The 17,661-nt window shown below is 28.5% G+C and overlaps 3 protein-coding genes and 1 long non-coding RNA gene across 6 annotated transcripts; 3 read left to right on the top strand and 1 right to left on the bottom strand.

The window, feature by feature from the left end:
• The first annotated feature begins 727 nt into the window (after positions 1–727).
• Positions 728–4,756, top strand: LOC130675728 (uncharacterized). Of its 2 annotated transcripts, none has more exons than XM_057481567.1 (5): positions 728–970; positions 2,302–2,608; positions 3,134–3,235; positions 4,345–4,470; positions 4,576–4,756. In XM_057481567.1, exons 2-5 carry the CDS (start codon positions 2,443–2,445, stop codon positions 4,674–4,676), a joined length of 495 nt encoding a protein of 164 aa, XP_057337550.1. In that variant the 5' UTR covers positions 728–970; positions 2,302–2,442; the 3' UTR covers positions 4,677–4,756. The 2 variants fall into 2 exon arrangements, with proteins under 2 accessions (XP_057337550.1, XP_057337551.1); XM_057481568.1 differs by lacking the exon at positions 728–970 and adding an exon at positions 1,186–1,321.
• Positions 4,757–5,905: 1,149 nt separating this feature from the next.
• On the bottom strand, positions 5,906–8,079 carry LOC130675692 (uncharacterized). 2 transcript variants are annotated; one of them, XR_008991324.1, is made up of 3 exons: positions 7,918–8,079; positions 7,470–7,764; positions 5,906–7,401 (listed from the first exon to the last, which is right to left on the bottom strand). It is a non-coding gene; the product is annotated as an uncharacterized LOC130675692 (long non-coding RNA). The 2 variants fall into 2 exon arrangements; XR_008991323.1 differs by having other exon boundaries at positions 5,906–7,375.
• A 606-nt stretch (positions 8,080–8,685) lies between these two features.
• LOC130675688 (cytochrome P450 4c3-like) lies at positions 8,686–14,350 on the top strand. The gene is made up of 8 exons (XM_057481512.1): positions 8,686–8,884; positions 10,371–10,568; positions 11,677–11,859; positions 11,933–12,002; positions 12,088–12,214; positions 12,313–12,549; positions 12,618–12,780; positions 13,654–14,350. Exons 1-8 carry the CDS (start codon positions 8,686–8,688, stop codon positions 14,040–14,042), a joined length of 1,566 nt encoding a protein of 521 aa, XP_057337495.1. The 3' UTR covers positions 14,043–14,350.
• A 261-nt stretch (positions 14,351–14,611) lies between these two features.
• On the top strand, positions 14,612–17,176 carry LOC130675691 (UDP-xylose and UDP-N-acetylglucosamine transporter-like). Its single transcript, XM_057481513.1, has 5 exons — positions 14,612–14,819; positions 15,010–15,226; positions 15,310–15,624; positions 15,699–15,850; positions 15,967–17,176. Exons 1-5 carry the CDS (start codon positions 14,743–14,745, stop codon positions 16,208–16,210), a joined length of 1,005 nt encoding a protein of 334 aa, XP_057337496.1. The 5' UTR covers positions 14,612–14,742; the 3' UTR covers positions 16,211–17,176.
• The last annotated feature ends 485 nt before the right edge of the window (positions 17,177–17,661 follow it).

The raw sequence follows: 17,661 nt of genomic DNA, 5'->3' as shown, positions 1-17,661 counted from the left end.
ATATGTATGTGTGTATTGGGTATATACTTAAATATACAAAGGAAAAGTGATCGAATAAGGCCCAATTTATCCCGTATCATGGTTGTCTTATTTATTTATCCCGGTCTGCAATGAGACGAATGAAAGAAGGATAAAAAAAGTAATTGTACGAGGGATTGATGAAAGAAAAAAATATTTTTTAAAAACTATATTGCGATACTTAAGTAATACGACGAACAAAGGGATATGAGTAATAAATAGAGGATCTCGTTACGTGAATCGTCAATAAATTTATATTGCACGTACGTCGTGTTATGCGTTTTAACTTCCTGCGAGTGATATTAGAATTACAATCAGACTTTAATTGTTGGTAAATTTATTTATTTAATTTACTACTGTTTTGTTTTTGTTATAATTAGATATTTAGCTTTTGAAATTGACCTTCAGGCTACGGATTAAATGAAATTTTATATTTCAACACAATGATAATGCGTTTAATGACAAAAAACAGTATACCTAATTAAGTTTGCTGAAGATTATAAAAAAGTTACATGAATTTACTCTGCTGGTTGCAGGCGTCCAGTCTACACGAACCACAAACGCTGAATAGACTCCGAGTCTGAGTCTTTCTGCTCTGAGGTGGTGGGTCTTGGCATAACAATATATATACATACATATATATTTCTTTATATGTATATATATATATATATATATATATATATGTATATATACAAACGTACTCTTGGTAACGCTCTTTTCAGCCCCTCGCGCAGTTTCACGTTGTACGTAGTCTTCATCGGTTGATGCACGTGTCACGCGGTTCACTCCGTATTATCGTTGACATTTGACGGGTTTATTTATGTTTATTTAAATGTGAATTATTTTTAAAATACTGACTCAGAATTTTAACAATAATCGTGCCAATAAAATAAATTTACATTGTGAAAATACAATAACAATAATTATGTGAACGGAGTCACCGCACAAACAGGTAATTTGTTTAGACGTTAACTCGATTAAATTATTTGAATATAAATTCAATTAAATTACGATAAATTTAATTAACATTTACATTTTCACGGATTAAAGTCTGTCGTCAGATAGATATTTTTATTTTTAACGAAATATATATATGTATATGTATATTTACTGAAGAACGGGTCAGGGGTTAGCGGGTGAAGATAACAGGCGATTCACACGTCTCGTGTTTTACTTTTTTACTTACACTTTTTTAAACAGATTACAAGTTTAAATTATTTTAAACAGTATTTTTGTTACCTCGTTCAGTTAAAAACGTATATGTGGAGGTTTTGATATTATTTTATAAGACGTTTCCTCTTTTGTAAGTGTTTCTTTTTCCGTTAATTTATATTACTTAGATTAATTAATAAGATTATTATTTTTTTTCCGGCATTTATCTGTCTAAGTGAGATAAATTAATAAAAGTAATTGGCTAAGACCAAGAAAATATTATTTGTAGGAAAGTATATTACTTATAATGTGTGTTTTTTTTTTCTCAAATTCTTTGTATTTTGTTGATAATAACGGAAGCTTAAGTTTAGTAGTTTATGTCTTTAATTGAGCTTAATTACTGATCACCCGAGTATACTAGTAATTCACGTGAGTCATCACTAGTATCAGTGTGTTGGGAATATTATGAAGATTATATTCTTAATATATAATTTTTATTTTTCAAACATAAATGTTGAGTTTTCTTGAAAATAGTTTTTTTAGAAAAAATATATCGAGCAAATAAATATACACTGGCCGAATGTATAAAAGATTATATCAACTACCGCGAAATTAAGTTATTTAAAGTCTCTATATATACGTATCCGTATATTTATTTACAAAATAAACTAACCATTGGAGATGTGAATAAAACTTTGTAATTTTAAACATGACCAATTCTACATCTTTATTGACAGAAAATATATACTTTTTGGTATATAAACATGACCTGATTTCGTGCATTATTTAGCATAAAAAAAATGGAAATAAAAAGTTGAATGAATGAAATGAGATGGATTCTTTTCATTATTATTTTTTGACTTTTTTTTTGCTTTAAAGGTTTGCATAATGATAGTGTATGTAGGGTAGATAGTATCAAAACTCGAGGGTGGGATGAATCATCGCAATAAAAAGCGTCTGGATCGATATCACGCTGGTGGTTTTTCTGCCAAGTTTACCGATAACTTGCACCAGATTTATTTAACAATTCTGCTTGTACTTTATCTCTTATTCAGTTTAATTCAATTTTTTTAAATACTATAATGTACTTACTACTGTTATTTATTTATTTATAAGCTTAATATTTTTCAGATAAAATACCCGAGAATTTTTAAGAGCGAGCGGTTTTGTATAAATGAATGACAAACAATAAACAATACTGCGATAAAAAGCTAATGTAATAGCAACGATAGCAGAGTCAAGGATGAAGAATAAAGTTGAATTTCAGCTAGCATGACTAAAAATATTGCGAAAGCCATTTGTGTCTTTCTGCTGATCTTGGACATTCTGCAGGCAGTTACACTTGTCAATCATTATCCTGACGATGATTATGTCGTTGAACACGAGGTCTCTTATCACGAAGCCATTGCAAATGCCAGAAATCTCACCATTTCTACAGGTAAATTATTAAAAATTAATAATAATATTAAATACTGGGAGTAGAAAAATTTTTTTAGAGACTTTACCTGCGAAGTCTTTTGTTGTCACCTTATCTCTGAGAATAAAAATAAAAAAAACGCCGAGTCTGGAGTATAGGGAAGATGTAAATGCTCGTCTTGTTCTCAAATCACGTATCAAGTATCACGTGTTGCTACGGTCAAGATAATACGAGACCTTCTTTTTCATTCCTTCTATTCTGACAATAATGATCACGAGGATGAAAAAAGGTGATCGTCCTTACAAACCCCATTAGATATGTCTATATAGTCTGTACTCACTGTAAAATAATTGCCGTAGGTTACGTAAATGTCGGAGACTTTAATTAACTTTGACGCACGTATTATTATTATTGCGAGTGAATTTGTGTAATTAATGTTTATGTTAATTATATAAAATTTATTGGATATATGTTTATGAAATTAATGAACGAATGAATGAATGAAGGACATGCTGAAGTAATAATCTGAGTAAAATTTATCTGCAGGTCCCATTCCTGGATGTAAAGCATGCACGAACGAAGAGATGACCTACTGCAAAGACGGAAGTGTTATTAGTGATCATTGTTGTTGTGACAGTAGTTACAATAGTAGGTATTTTTTTTTTATATTTTTTTCTCAAAATCAAGCAATAATTTACGATATTATTTATTATATATGTATATATATTTAATAATGTTGACAAATAATGTCTCGGCCTCGACATCTCACTCAAGCGTTTCCATATCATGGTTTTAATGCCTGTAATTTAGCCTTCGATTAAGAAAAACTATTATTCGTCAAACAATTCATGCATCGCATAGTCAAATAAAAAAAAAGAAATTTTAAAAAAAAGTTGTGTCGACTTAGGATTTTTTTGTACGATAAAGTAATAATTCACACGTATCATTATTGTTATTACGATTGTATACTTTTATTTGGATTAATTAAATTTACTTTATTCGTTTTATCTCACGTTACATTAAATTAGATCAATGATGATACCGCGATGATTTGTAAATATAAAATAAAATTTATATAAAAATTTAATCGAACTGATAAACTGATACATTGTATAGTTTCGAGTTTAAATTTTTATCTTTATCTTGAGTACAGATCGATCATGTTCAACATGAAGAGTATCTTGGTGCAAAAAAAAAAATGAAAATAAAATAAAAGAAGAAATACTGTACTATGTATGTATAGAAACGCATGATTGCACGCACCCACGACGCGAATAGAATAGAATAGAATGCAAGTCTTTGAAATGCTGATCGGCTGCTTGCATTGCATCGACAAAACCCGACAGCGATTATTACTAGTCGAGAAATTTTGTTGTTTTAATTTCAGAGTTAAAATAATATTTAAATCAATAAATCAATCAAAAGTGACAGTCGCTTCACACGTCAAATAAAAATAATAAACATTTCGTAGAGTTTTTTTTACAAGTCAGAGCTATAGCTTACAACTTTTTATCGTATCATGTTAATTTACATTGCCGTGATATATTTATGGTTTGAGCTTATCCATAACTGATATTGATGTATATATGTTCCACCGGAAGTGTTCCATGTAAGGTGATATTGTGTATACGAATAGTGAGGCCTTTGTATTTATGTTATATCGTAAACTTTTATTTTTTAAACTGTAATATATTTTTAAAAAATATTTTTAAGTTCAATGGTAATTAAAATTTTAATTTTTATGGTTTTTATTGCAGAAGTTATTCCGTATGTGGAACATACTTGCCGAATAGGAAGACAAGCGTGTAAACCTGTAGCCGAAAACTGCGCAGATTACGAGAGGCTGAGGGACTGCTGTTGTCTTTCTTACTTGGGTTCTGTGTGTAAGTTTATAATGATTAGTATTTTTTTTATTAACTATCTCTGTAAACTTACAAAAGTTTGTTTAAAATGGCTGATTATTTATCACCGTATTGTATAATTTACAGGGAAGTATAGAGCCGGTGGAAGTGTCAACGTAAAACCAGGTCTATTAATAACTGCGGGAGCTTTATTGATACTTCATGTATGCCATAAGATGTACAATTAAATATTAAATTATGTACTTTAAGCCTTAACGTATTTTGTAAAGCATGCCTTTGATGTAATAAATTATTTTTTCAGTACAAATTTTCGTAATTTAGAATTTCAAATAATTTAAGCTGCGGTTTATTTTAAATAAATATTTCAATGGGGAGTATAATTAAAAAAAAAGTCTAATCGTGAATTTCATGTAGAGTTTTGATGAATTTAATTTTTCAAAACTTTCGTAGATGATACTGGACACAAAGTGCATGAAAATTGCAATTGCGTGACAAATCTACGAGCTATTGTCTGTTATCATTGCGCCACTACACGAGGATTTACACTGACACGAGACATCGAAAATACCTGAGAATATCTTGTAAAAAATGACTAATTTATAGAAGTTACGTATGAGAACTCGGTCAATTGATTATACTATTATCAAAATATAAATAATAGTAATTAATATAAATGAATAATAATAATAATAATAATAATAATAATAATAATAATAATAATAATAATAATAATAATAATAGTAATAATAATATTTGAATAATTGCATTACTGTGAAAGATTAAAAGAAATCTTTCACCTATATTTTCTCACGATACAATTCATTCAAGTGATATATATATTTTTTTTATTATAGTAATAAAACATTGAATTAATCATTAAAAGGGGTAATGAATGATGATTGCTAAAATGTCTTGGGTCATTTGATGTATTAACGAAACCATGTCAGATAAAATAAAAATGAAATGCATTGATGAGTATTCAGCACGTGTACGATTATTATTATTATTTATTTATTTATTTATTATTATAATTTTTTTTCTTTTCAGTTTTTTAATCTGTAAATTATAAAATCATAATATTTAAACGAAATAATTTTCCAGAATATATATACTTATTTATGATAAAATATATATATTTTATTTTAATTATAAATGACCATATATATTATCAATAAATATTAAAATATAATATAAATTGTTATCAATGTAAATGAACTTTTGAAATATTAATATTTAATCAAAATTTAGAATAATTACGGAATTATAATTGTAAATTGGGTTAAATGAGATGTAATCTCATTGATAATACAATCTATTGAAGTTAACGTTATCTTTGAAACTAGGAAATTTTTTTTTAAATTACTTCAAATGGTTTTATCAAATAGACTTTTGATTTAATTAACAATACTTATTATAATTATAATTACTTAATAAAATTCATTTGATTTAAGTGATATCGGAATAAGATTAACAAATTTTTAAATATAAATTTCAGCGTAATATACTTGAGAATTATATAAAATTTTAATTAATTTACCGAGTCTTAAAAAATTTTATTACACTAAAAGTACAGACACCTGACTATTTATTAAATATAAATATAATTATTTATTTTAAACTTCTCTATCAGGTGACACGTGCCGAATTTTTTTTATTTTTTCGTCGAGCTCTTGACCTAATAGGGTTTTAAATTATTTAAACAAGTTTAAATATATATATCTATATAATATAATGTAAAAACATACACGTGTACGATAAAAAGAATAAAAAAATCCAAGGTCAGATTAATCTGAAGTTTAATTGCGAATTTACCAAAATAGCTAAAGGACAAGATAAAATTATTGATTTTATTACTTATATATCTATATTGTGCTGTCATTCATATATTTATGTGGTTGATAATGAATATTAAGAAAAATATCAAAGTTCATTATTGGTGAAAACGTAATATGAATATTTTAAAACCCGCAAAAATTAAATAAAATAAAATAAATAAAAAAAGTTTGCAACACGTGTCAGACTCTTTCACACTTACGATTAAATTAATTTGTTCCTTATTTTTTTTTTTTTTTTCACAAGTAGATTCACGACCAATCGACCCAATTATCTTCATTCAATATTTCAGACGTCTTAAGTGAATATCATCTTCTTTATTTTTTTTTTAAACCCGCTAATTCATTTCATAACTCAGATATATCTCCACCGTACTTTATATTATCAATGCGTATCACATATTAAGACTTGAATCTAATTGATATACATCCTGATAATAAAATTGAAGTTTAAGTTTAATTAAATAGATATTAATTAAATTACATCCACCAGATAATAGCATATACATTAATAAATTAATATTAAATCTAATAATAAATTTTATTTTTCATTCCTGAATCCTTCTAACCAAAATTTCAATCATTAAATACTATTCTATATTTAAATTTCCTCAATAAATATTATTAATAATTTATAAATTACATTTAATTTAATTTATATTATCGAACATTAAAATTCTTCAATAAATGTTTATATATATAACAATTTCAATAAAACGGATTTCCTCTTTCCTCTTTTAAAATTACACATCCCGCTTTCTTCTGGATCATTATACATCCATCTGTATTTTAAAAGGTGTGTCTCTCCTCTCGGTATTATACTTTTGGTATCAAAAAAAGAACCAGTTTACTCATTACGTAATAATGTTATATACATTAATGATAAATAATAATTTAATTCACGTCACTTTCTGTCGCATTTTTTATTCATCAATTGCTTTTTTTTTATTTTTATTTTTTATCAATTTTATCTTTTTTTTGTATAAGCGAGCACGAGTGTGTTAGTTTGGTCTTGAAAGGTCGCACACGTGGTTAAATAATGATCTATTTCATCAGCTTCCAGCACCCTTTTATATTCTTCACAGCTAGTATATCTAAAAAAATTATAAATTCAATTCAACTAAATTAATTATTATAATAAAAATGACTTAATAAATTAATAAATCATTGTTACTTGTCAACTGTTACCTCAAAATTATCGGAGTAAAATCATATTAGTTGACACAGGTGTGTAATATGATAAAATAAATAGAGGAAAAAAAATGAATTTGGCAGCAGCCAAGATGTCCTTTGATTTCACGCTGGTCCTGTTGTGAGAATTAGATAACTGTCGAGTCTCATCACAATCACGTACAAAAGGTATTAAATAAATTTTGCTAAAAAATAATAAAATAAAAAATTATTGAGACGCACTCGGTGATTTGAGATGGACTCTAGTAGACTGGGCGACCTCGGCTCACTATTTCCAACTGCCACACTTTGCCTTTAACGAAAGAAGAATATAAATTTTTAAACATTTATGGTAAATTTGGCACACATGTAATTTATTATTTTAAAAAACATATGCATCTTTTGTTAATAGATATTTGAGGAGTACAGGACACATATTTTTCGGCTAAAATATGAATAATAATACCTGACAAGAGAGATACCAATCAAACTCGATATGGAAATAGTGTGCAAGAGTGGGTGATTGAGAATGACAACGACAACGACGACGACGATGTAAGTTGAAACAGCAGCGAACAACAGAGACTCGGTCATCCTTTCCACGTGCATAATTCTATTGGCGGAGAAGCGAACCAGCGTCCGGTGCTCCACTGGGGGGTTACTTCTTCTTTCGTATATAAGGGCAGTATTTTAGCAGATCGAATCCAAAAGAATTTATCCATTGGGACTCATACTGCACTGATAGATAGATCCACATATAAATTTATTTTTTCCTCATCGTCTTTGTCTTACTCTCGCTCGGTTTGCCAATCTTTTAACTCACTCAGTTTGCCAATCTCTCGAGTAGCAGAGTCCGGAGGATCGTCAAGAGAAGTGGTGTGGGCATTCGCACACCACAACTTGGGTAGTATAAGATAATAAAAATCCCAAGTCAGAGTATCCTCGATATCTTCGCGAGAAGAGGAGACTACTTGTAACATCAGTCTCGTAGTGGTCTAGTCTCTACAAGTGACACTCTACGTCAACTATCTCTTCAAGTGTCACCAAAAAAATAAAAAAAATTTTTTTTTTCGTTAATATTTCAATTTAAAAAAAAACCGCGTTTTTTAATTATCTTACCGTGAATTTAATTGTGAAGTGTCGAGTGATAACATTTTTTTTTTTTTAATAATAAAAGAGTTAGGAGAAGAAAAAAAAATTCTTAATCTAGGCGATTTATTTATTTTTTTTTGATATGGAAGTTATGAGCATGAGTATGTTTGTACCTTTTACGGGTTCTTGGATAACGTTTATTTTATTATTGAGTGTATTAGTTGTATTTTTATCGCTATTCATAAAAAGAACAAAATTTCTTTATTCATTGAGGAACGTACCATCACCAATGGCCCTGCCATTGATCGGAAATGCCGTGCAGCTGAATTGTAGCCTCGAAGGTAAGTAATGAAATATATATATGTATAAATTTAAAAATGTAATTGAAATGTGAAAGTTTTAAATAAGAAAATTATACCCGTGGCAAGTACCGCACTGAGATGAGCTCCAATTCAACAAGTAAAAGCACCCAGCGCACAAAGCAGTGATGCAATGAAATTTTCGTCTGTCGGATATTATTCTCATATTACATGCCTTTAGGGTCAATCGACTTTACTTTTTCTTTTTCACCACCATCATCATCATCATCATCATCATCATCAGCAGCAGCAGCAGCAGCAGCAATATCATCATCGTCATCTGGTGCAGACACGTGGACGAGTAAATAATTGACTGGCAAAGGAAGAAAGGCGAATAAGAGTCAATGAATAATAATGCAAATAAAAATGAAAGAGGAAGAGAAAGAGAAAAGAGACAATAAAAAATAAAATGACATGAAGAAGAAAAGAATAATATAAAGAATGAGAATAAGATGAAGAATCAGGTCGAGGTCGGCTGGTGTGCATCACCGGGTAATCATAAATGCGAATCTTTTTTTCTCCATCGGCAAATATTGTACCATCAATATAAGGGAGGAGACACACTTTTTACTCGGTCTTTCTTTTCTTCTTCTTACTCTTATTCTTCTTCATTAGCATTATCAATGCAACCACAACCTTTTACTTTCATTTTCGTTGTCCTCATTTCTTCCATACAAACTTTTCCATAAATTATTTTTTATTTATAAAAACGAATGCTCGAGTTTTTATTCTTAATCCATAGCTTCACTATCGCCATTTTATTACAACCATTAAAAAAATAATTTAGCGGCAATTAATTTAATGCGTCTTCCGTTGAGCATAAAGGAAAAATATCGACACGTGTCGTCGTAAAGCGGAGTAAAAAAAAATAGATAGACCTTGAATGCAGCTAGCTCTACTGCAAAAATGCCCAAGATTTTTTACGGTCAATGGCCGCACTCTGCTCTCTATCTTGTTTGCACTTGCATTATTGTCCATCTCTTACTCTTATTGTCCAATACAAGTGAATAATGGCACGTGCAGCATACTTATATAGCGATGCCGCTGTTGCTGGTGCTGTTGCTGTAACTGGTGGTGATGCTACCGTCGGTCATCGTCGCAACGTTGACGACCGTCGACGAGGCCAAGGAAGAAGACAAGCTCACATATACCACCACCTAATTGCTGCAAGTGATAGATAGAGATAGGTTGTTCTTGTTGTTATTATTATTGTTGAAGGCCTACTTGATGCCTTGGATTCTTGCACGAGGCATTCTAAGCCAACGACCTATGCAACGGGAATGCATTCGCATATTCTCATCATCTTAACACATTAATATATATTTATAGCATTACTGCACCCTCCCTCTTTTTCTTCATGTCACTTTTATTTCATCAATTCCCTTAATTATTGAGGCCTTAATTTTTTAAATGCTCAATATATTTTTATTATTTATCATTCAATTAATAATCTTTCTTATTTTTTCAGAATTTTTCCGCAAACTTCTTGAGTGGGGCAAACAATTCGGTGATATATATTTGCTGTGGGTCGGACCAAGACCTTTTGTTTTCGTTTACCGGGTCGAAGATGTCCAACCATTATTGAGCAGCAGCATTCACATCGATAAGAGTTTGGAATATTCTTATCTCAAACCCTGGCTCGGTTACGGCCTTGTCACCAGTACTGGTAAATTAATATTTTATTGTCATACTTCACTTTACCTTGAGCTTATTTTTTGCTTCAACTTCTTCTTACTTCATGTTTATTTTTATTTTTTGTTATTATGGATTTTATCTTGGACGATCTGATCAACAAGTTATTTAAAGAAAACCTATTTTTCAAATGTATCAGACTACACATTGATCTATTAAAATCTCGCTTGCATATTTATGATAATTGCTTATAATTATCACCTATAATTATCATTACAAGCCCGATCAACTGTTCCGGTTATTGAGAAATGATAAAAAAAAAAAAACAACTACGATATGAATATTAATCGTTGGTCTGCGAGCAGGAAATTTAAAAATTAAAATAATTTTTTTTCAATTAAATTAATAAAGTGCCGTTGAAGTTCAACAAGTAAAGTATCCTTGAAGTATATTAATTAATAAATTCGTAACTTTTTTGACGGTTTTTTTGCCCGTCAGGATCTTTTGATCCTCGTCTGCTACAAAAGTGTACACACGGATGATCGCGACAACTATTTGCGTAGCCTTGGGCACAGTAACTTTTAAGTAGAGAAAGAGGGAAGTTAACCAGGTGTCCAGACGTTAATGACCGGTGTTTTTGATGCTGGTATATCTATTTTTCAAATGAACATTCTCAATAATAACTACCTTTCTTTTTTAGCTACCTCAATTATTATTATTTAAATGGTTTTTTTTACTTGTAAAAATTATCAATAATCATGTCGATGACCTGACAAAATGCTCTATTTGATCCTCATTAAATTACTGTTATAAAAAAAATAAAAAAAATCCGGCCTCGTTCAGTTGAATCCGGAAATATCATTTTTTGCGATCTTTTAAATTATAAAAAAACCGCTAAAAGTTTACAATAAAAAAACATTGTTTACATTAATAATAAGTGTCTAGGATAGCCGACATGCAATTACCGTTTATTTATTTTTAATTTTAATCCACGTGTTATATCGAGGTCACACTTAACTTCACAATTTATATATTTGATACATATCGATAACAATAATTATGATAACTTTTTTTAATAAACAAAAACAAAAATTTTGTTTTCCTCCCCGATAGTTAATCATTTATTTAATTACGTTTTCTAGGTACGCAGTGGCAATCATTACGAAAAATACTTACACCGACATTTCATAATGGATTGCAGCAGCAATATTTGAAATCAGTTATCCGCGAAACGAAAACTTTGATTTCTTGTCTGAAAGCAGAAGTTAATAATGTATTTGATATCGTGCCTTATGCGAAACGCGCTGCACTAGATGTAATTTGTGGTAAGTAAAAAAAATTAATTATATTTATTTCTATTTATAAATTGATATACTTTATTAATTGTAATTTTTACAGAAACTAGTATGGGATATCAATTAAATTCACAAATGAATTTTGAAAATGACTATGTCGCATCCGTTGAAAAGTATGAATTTATTTTTTATTCATTTTGTTTGCAATAACAATTGGCGATATTTTATTTTAATTTAAAATCTAATTGTTATGTTTAGAATGACGTCTATTATTCAAACGAGATTTACAAATATTTGGATAGCCAACGATACGATATTCAATTTAACTTCGTTGGGAAAAGAACACGGAAAAGCATTAAAGACAATTCACAACTTTGTTGATAACGTAAGGATTTATAAAATAAATAAATCAAAATTTTTATTTATTTTTAATTATTGGGTTTGTAAAAATGATTAATACATGCCGGTAATAAATAATTACAGATAATAACGGAACGTAAAGCTCAATGGAAGGCTAACCATGATAATAATTTCAATAAGTCAATGAATAATAAACAAGCGCTCCTTGATCTGTTGCTTGATTATTCAGAAAATAATCTGGGCCTCACGGATTCGGATATACGTGATCAAGTAAACACTTTTATGTTTGCCGGACATGACACTGCTGCAATGAGTATTTCTTGGGTTTTATATTTATTAGGACGTAATCCAGAGTATCAGGTAATTTTATTAATTTAAATATTTTTGCATTTATTGAAACATAAATAAACTAATGGATTTAATTGCAGAAGAAAATAATTGAAGAATTTGATACAATTATTGGCAACGATGAATTAACGATGGATAATTTACATAAATTAACATGGCTAGAGGCGTGTGTCAAAGAAACTTGGCGATTGTATCCTGTAGCTCCTATAATTGCCCGTCAAATTTATAATCCTATTAAATTAAGTAAGTGATATATTAATGCGGAGTAGATCATTTTTTATTTATATTAAATATCCTCCCTGATTAAAAAAGTGAATTGAAAAGTATTGAAAAAGATGAGAAATGAATCCTTTCGAATACTTTCTATACCCCAAGGTTTTCATTTTGACATAAAATGAATACTTTTCAATCCCAAAATAATAAAAGAATTTCTGAACTTCCGAGGAATTGAAAAAGATTCAAATGAATTGAAATTTTTGAATCTTTCTGAATCTTTCTCAATACCTAAATAATCCGACATTTCGGATCAAGTGTGGGATTGAAAAAGATTGAAATGAATTGAAATTTTTGAATCTTTCTGAATCCTTCTCAATACCTAAATAATCCGATATTTCGGGTCATGTGTGGGATTGAAAAAGATTGAAATGAATTGAAATTTTTGAATCTTTCTGAGTCTTTCTCAATACCTAAATAATCCGATATTTCGGGTCATGTGTGGGATTGAAAAAGATTGAAATGAATTGAAATTTTTTAATCTTTCCGAATCCTTCTCAATACCTAAATAATCCGATATTTCGGGTCATGTGTGGGATTGAAAAAGATTGAAATGAATTAAAATTTTTGAATCTTTCCGAATCCTTCTCAATACCAAAATTGAAATGATGAAAGATTGAATTCTTTTCAATACTTTCGAATTCCACTTTGGAATTGGAAAGTATTCAAACGATCGAAATTTCAATTCCATTCAATACTTTCCAAAACCGCCGAGGGATTGAAAAGAATTGAAATAATTTTCAATACTTTTCAATTCACTTTTTTAATCAGAGCTAAGAGTAAATTTTTTAAAAAATCTGAGAATTTATCATGTAAATTATAATTATCATTTATTATTTACAGTGAATCACAACATACCAGTCGGCTCAACAGTATTGATAAATTTGTTTATGCTTCACCGAGATCCTAGATATTTCCCAAATCCCGAAGTATATCAACCAGAACGTTTTCTACCAAACAGCCCAAAGCCGCCTCCATTCGCATACATTCCATTCAGTGCTGGATCACGAAATTGTATCGGATGGAAATTCGGCACCATGGTAGTCAAAGCCTCCATATTATCGATATTACGTGCTTACGAAATCGAATCTGTCGACAGTTCAGATCAGCTAAGATTAATTTCCTCTATAGTTCTTATCAACAAATATGGTGTACGTATTAAAATTTCACCAAGAGTTTCACCCAACGGTGACAAACCGACCGTGATATCTGATGACTGTGCTGATGATTGAATTTATTAGTTGATATTATTAATTAACTTAAATTTATCATACGACTTATCTATTTATATAATTAACTCATAAGTAAATATAAAGAGATTTGTATGTTAGTTTTTTTTTTTAAGTGCTTAATATTTAAAGAAAAATTTTTTATTGTAATCGCTTATAGGAAAATTAATTTTATAATTTTTACAATAAATAGTGAATTTATATATTTAATATTAATTGTAATTTAAATGTATACGAGTAGATAGTTAATTTTTTAAATTAATGAATAACACAAGTCATTATTTTTCTATTTAATCATTTTAGTTAATTAATTATCTAAAGTAATTGATATTAGAAAATCAATGCAATTTATAAAAATATTAATTATAATTTTGTACGTAATTAGATGTGATAATTAACAAATAAAAATTTGTAATTCAAAAACTTAAAGGCAATTTCCAAATGGAATTTGTCAACCAATAAAAATAATTACATATTTTTCGTTATTTTATTCTTCGCTCAATGAAAATCTCCTTGACATGCGCGTGTGTGCAAAAAAAATAAATTTTAAAAAAGTAAAAATCAACGTCACAACCACAACGTCAACATTAAACGTCAGTCTCGTGCGATCTTGCTGAGTGTTTACATCATTTGTAGGTTATTTTAATTTTTTAAAATCTCATCACTTATTTTTTTAATTAACCGTAGATAAAATTGAATAAAAATGAAAGTGGCAGCTGCAATAGGTCTAGTATTTTTAGGATGCTGTACAAATGTCATATTTCTCGAGTTGTTAGTTAAGTAAGTACTTTTATTTATATTTTATTACTTGTATTATTGCAAGTACGTGATATCGAGTTATTTTTTTTTTCTATGACGTAATTTTTATATTACATTAGATAAAACTGAAGTGATGACAAGTGTCATTTAAACGTGAAGTTGTTAAGTAAAATATTAGATAATTTTTATGATTTATTTATTTATTTTTCAGAGAAGATCCTGGTAGCGGAAACCTCATAACGTTTTCACAATTTCTTTTAATTTCATTAGAAGGTTTCATATTTACATCAAAATTTGGAACTGTAAAACCTAGAATAGGAATTAAAGACTACATGATATTGGTATTTATGTTTTTTGTAACAAGTGTCTGTAATAATTATGCATTTGATTTTAATATACCAATGCCTCTTCATATGATATTTAGAGCGGTAAGTTTATTTTTAAATTTTAAATTTTAAATTTTAAATTTAGTAAATTTCCAATTATTAACAATAAAATATTTTTTTTCTAGGGTTCATTAATAGCCAACATGATAATGGGAATAATTATTTTAAAAAAGAAATACGTATTCAGTAAATACCTTTCAGTATTTATGATAACTGTAGGAATAATAATATGTACAATAGTAAGTGGTAATGAAGTCAAATCAACTCAAAAAATAATAAAAGATGGAGTACCACCGACCCAAATGGAAATTTTATTTTGGTGGAGCCTTGGAATCGCCTTGTTGACCCTCGCCTTATTTATTTCTGCCAGAATGGGACTGTACCAAGAAGAACTGTACGCTAAATACGGCAAACATCCATACGAAGCTCTTTACTACACCGTAAGTCATTTTTTTACCACCAATTATCCATCATCGGTAGATTAATTATCAATTAAATACTCAATTTATTTCAGCACTTACTACCTCTTCCATTTTTCTTGACACTGAGCTCAAATATTTGGGACCACGCGCTACTGGCTCTCAAATCAGATCCAATATTAATTCCAATCCTTGGAATTTACTCACCAAAGACTATTGTCTACTTGATTGGAAACGTCGTGACTCAGTATCCTTTTACATAATAATTATTTTTATCTTTAGTAAAAGAACTGTCAGCATGACTTGACAAATTATGTAATTAACAATTTAAATAATTTATGTTTTCTTTAACAAATGGATCAGATTTATGTGCATCAGCTCAGTGTTTGTGCTGACAACGGAATGCTCATCATTGACAGTAACATTAGTCGTAACTTTACGTAAATTTTTTTCCCTATTATTTTCTGTAGTTTATTTCCAAAATTCATTTAGTATTTACCATTGGATTGGTACAGGCTTAGTATTTTTAGGGACTATTATTTTTACCGAAATCGTGCCAAAAATACGTCAAAGTATTGTCGGGCCTAGGACCAAAAAGGTGCAATAAACTTTTTAAATGTAAATAGACTAGTAAATTTCTTTTTTTAAAGTAATTAAAATGACGATAAACTTGGACATGCAATAATATGATCCTGAAGTTAGCAGACAATTAAAAATTTTCGGATTTTTTTTTCAACAAATCAATTACGAAAAAATAAAAATTAAAAATATGCACATGTAGGAAATTTAATAAACTATAGGTGCAATTTTTTCAAAATTTTTCTTTTTTATAATTTACCGTCTAAAAAAAAATCCAAAAATTATTAAACGTCAGCTAGCTCCAGTATCATGCAATAATTGAATATTTTTATTGTGTAAAAATAACAAGACAATTTATATCAAATGTAGCTCTTATACTACGACCTTAAAAGTAATCAAGCTCTTAATGAATAAGCGTTATCGCTATCGACCTTTACGCGCATATTACAAATTAAAAAAAAAAAAAGTTATCGGCAGTAAAACTCCTGCATATTCAGTAAACAATAAACACTTATTTAAAAGCTTGCTGTAGATATAATTATCAAGGGAAAAAAAATAAACTAAATCATGCGAATGTAAATACGTTCATTTAATTTAAATGAAATGAAAACAAATGGGAAAAATATTGATATCATTTGTTATTAATTATTTTTAGAACAGATTGTATATTTACGTCCATAGGGAAAGGATTATTACTATTTTTACCAAACGACAATAGAATAAATAAATAATTGATTGTAAATACGTATTATAAGTCAATGTGAAGCAGATTTAGTCACGAGTAATTAAACAGATGTTACTTTTTAAGAAGATTATTTTTATTTTTTTTGTTAAATATATATAATTAATGTACAGCGGAGTGATAGAATGTCATTCTCTTTTATTCTTTGGTTAATGTACAAAACGTATGCACGACTAAAGTGTCCAGCTAAATTTTCACCCGACATGAACGCTATTTTTTATTTTAAATAAATAAAATTGTCATTTTAAATCATTTTTTTATCAATTATTTACCAACATTAATTAATTAATTAAATAAATTGCATTTTAAATATTAATTATCAGTATTGATAATATAAATAATATATAAATATGTGGAGTAATGAGAAGCTTCATTTACTTGATCATCGATTATGCTTTGATGATTTGAATTATAAAATTTTCAAAAGTGGTGAGTTTTTATTTTATAAATAATTCATTTTAATTTTAATTTTGATTTTGTGTTTAAAAAAATTATTTGTTTTAGAACTGGGCGAAGATTATGAATATCTGGTGGCAAAACCTTGTTGGATTAAATTACGATTATTTTTATTCTGGGTATTTTGGTCAGCGTTACTTGTAGTAATTATTTTTTTAATAATTATTGACTTTTGTTTAATACAATCACTGTGTCCAAAAGATAATAATAATTCGCCAATAGAGTAATAAATAAAATGTATTATTTAAAATACACAAAATGGTTCATAAAATTTAAAAGTC

This window comes from Microplitis mediator, chromosome 10, assembly GCF_029852145.1.
Source record: "Microplitis mediator isolate UGA2020A chromosome 10, iyMicMedi2.1, whole genome shotgun sequence".
NCBI lineage: Eukaryota > Metazoa > Arthropoda > Insecta > Hymenoptera > Braconidae > Microplitis > Microplitis mediator.
This window is presented reverse-complemented; position numbering and strand designations above follow the sequence as displayed.

Bases quoted from the DNA above. Each gene is read 5' to 3' on its own strand.
- LOC130675728 (XM_057481567.1), top strand. From the start codon at position 2,443: ATGACTAAAAATATTGCGAAAGCCATTTGTGTCTTTCTGCTGATCTTG. The intron at 2,609-3,133 runs GTAAATTATTAA...ATTTATCTGCAG, and splicing joins AAATCTCACCATTTCTACAG to GTCCCATTCCTGGATGTAAA. The intron at 3,236-4,344 runs GTAGGTATTTTT...TTTTTATTGCAG, and splicing joins TTGTGACAGTAGTTACAATA to AAGTTATTCCGTATGTGGAA.
- LOC130675688 (XM_057481512.1), top strand. From the start codon at position 8,686: ATGGAAGTTATGAGCATGAGTATGTTTGTACCTTTTACGGGTTCTTGG. The intron at 11,860-11,932 runs GTAAGTAAAAAA...TAATTTTTACAG, and splicing joins TGCACTAGATGTAATTTGTG to AAACTAGTATGGGATATCAA. The intron at 12,781-13,653 runs GTAAGTGATATA...TATTATTTACAG, and splicing joins TTATAATCCTATTAAATTAA to TGAATCACAACATACCAGTC.
- LOC130675691 (XM_057481513.1), top strand. From the start codon at position 14,743: ATGAAAGTGGCAGCTGCAATAGGTCTAGTATTTTTAGGATGCTGTACA. The intron at 14,820-15,009 runs GTAAGTACTTTT...TTTATTTTTCAG, and splicing joins TTTCTCGAGTTGTTAGTTAA to AGAAGATCCTGGTAGCGGAA. The intron at 15,851-15,966 runs GTATCCTTTTAC...CAAATGGATCAG, and splicing joins ATTGGAAACGTCGTGACTCA to ATTTATGTGCATCAGCTCAG.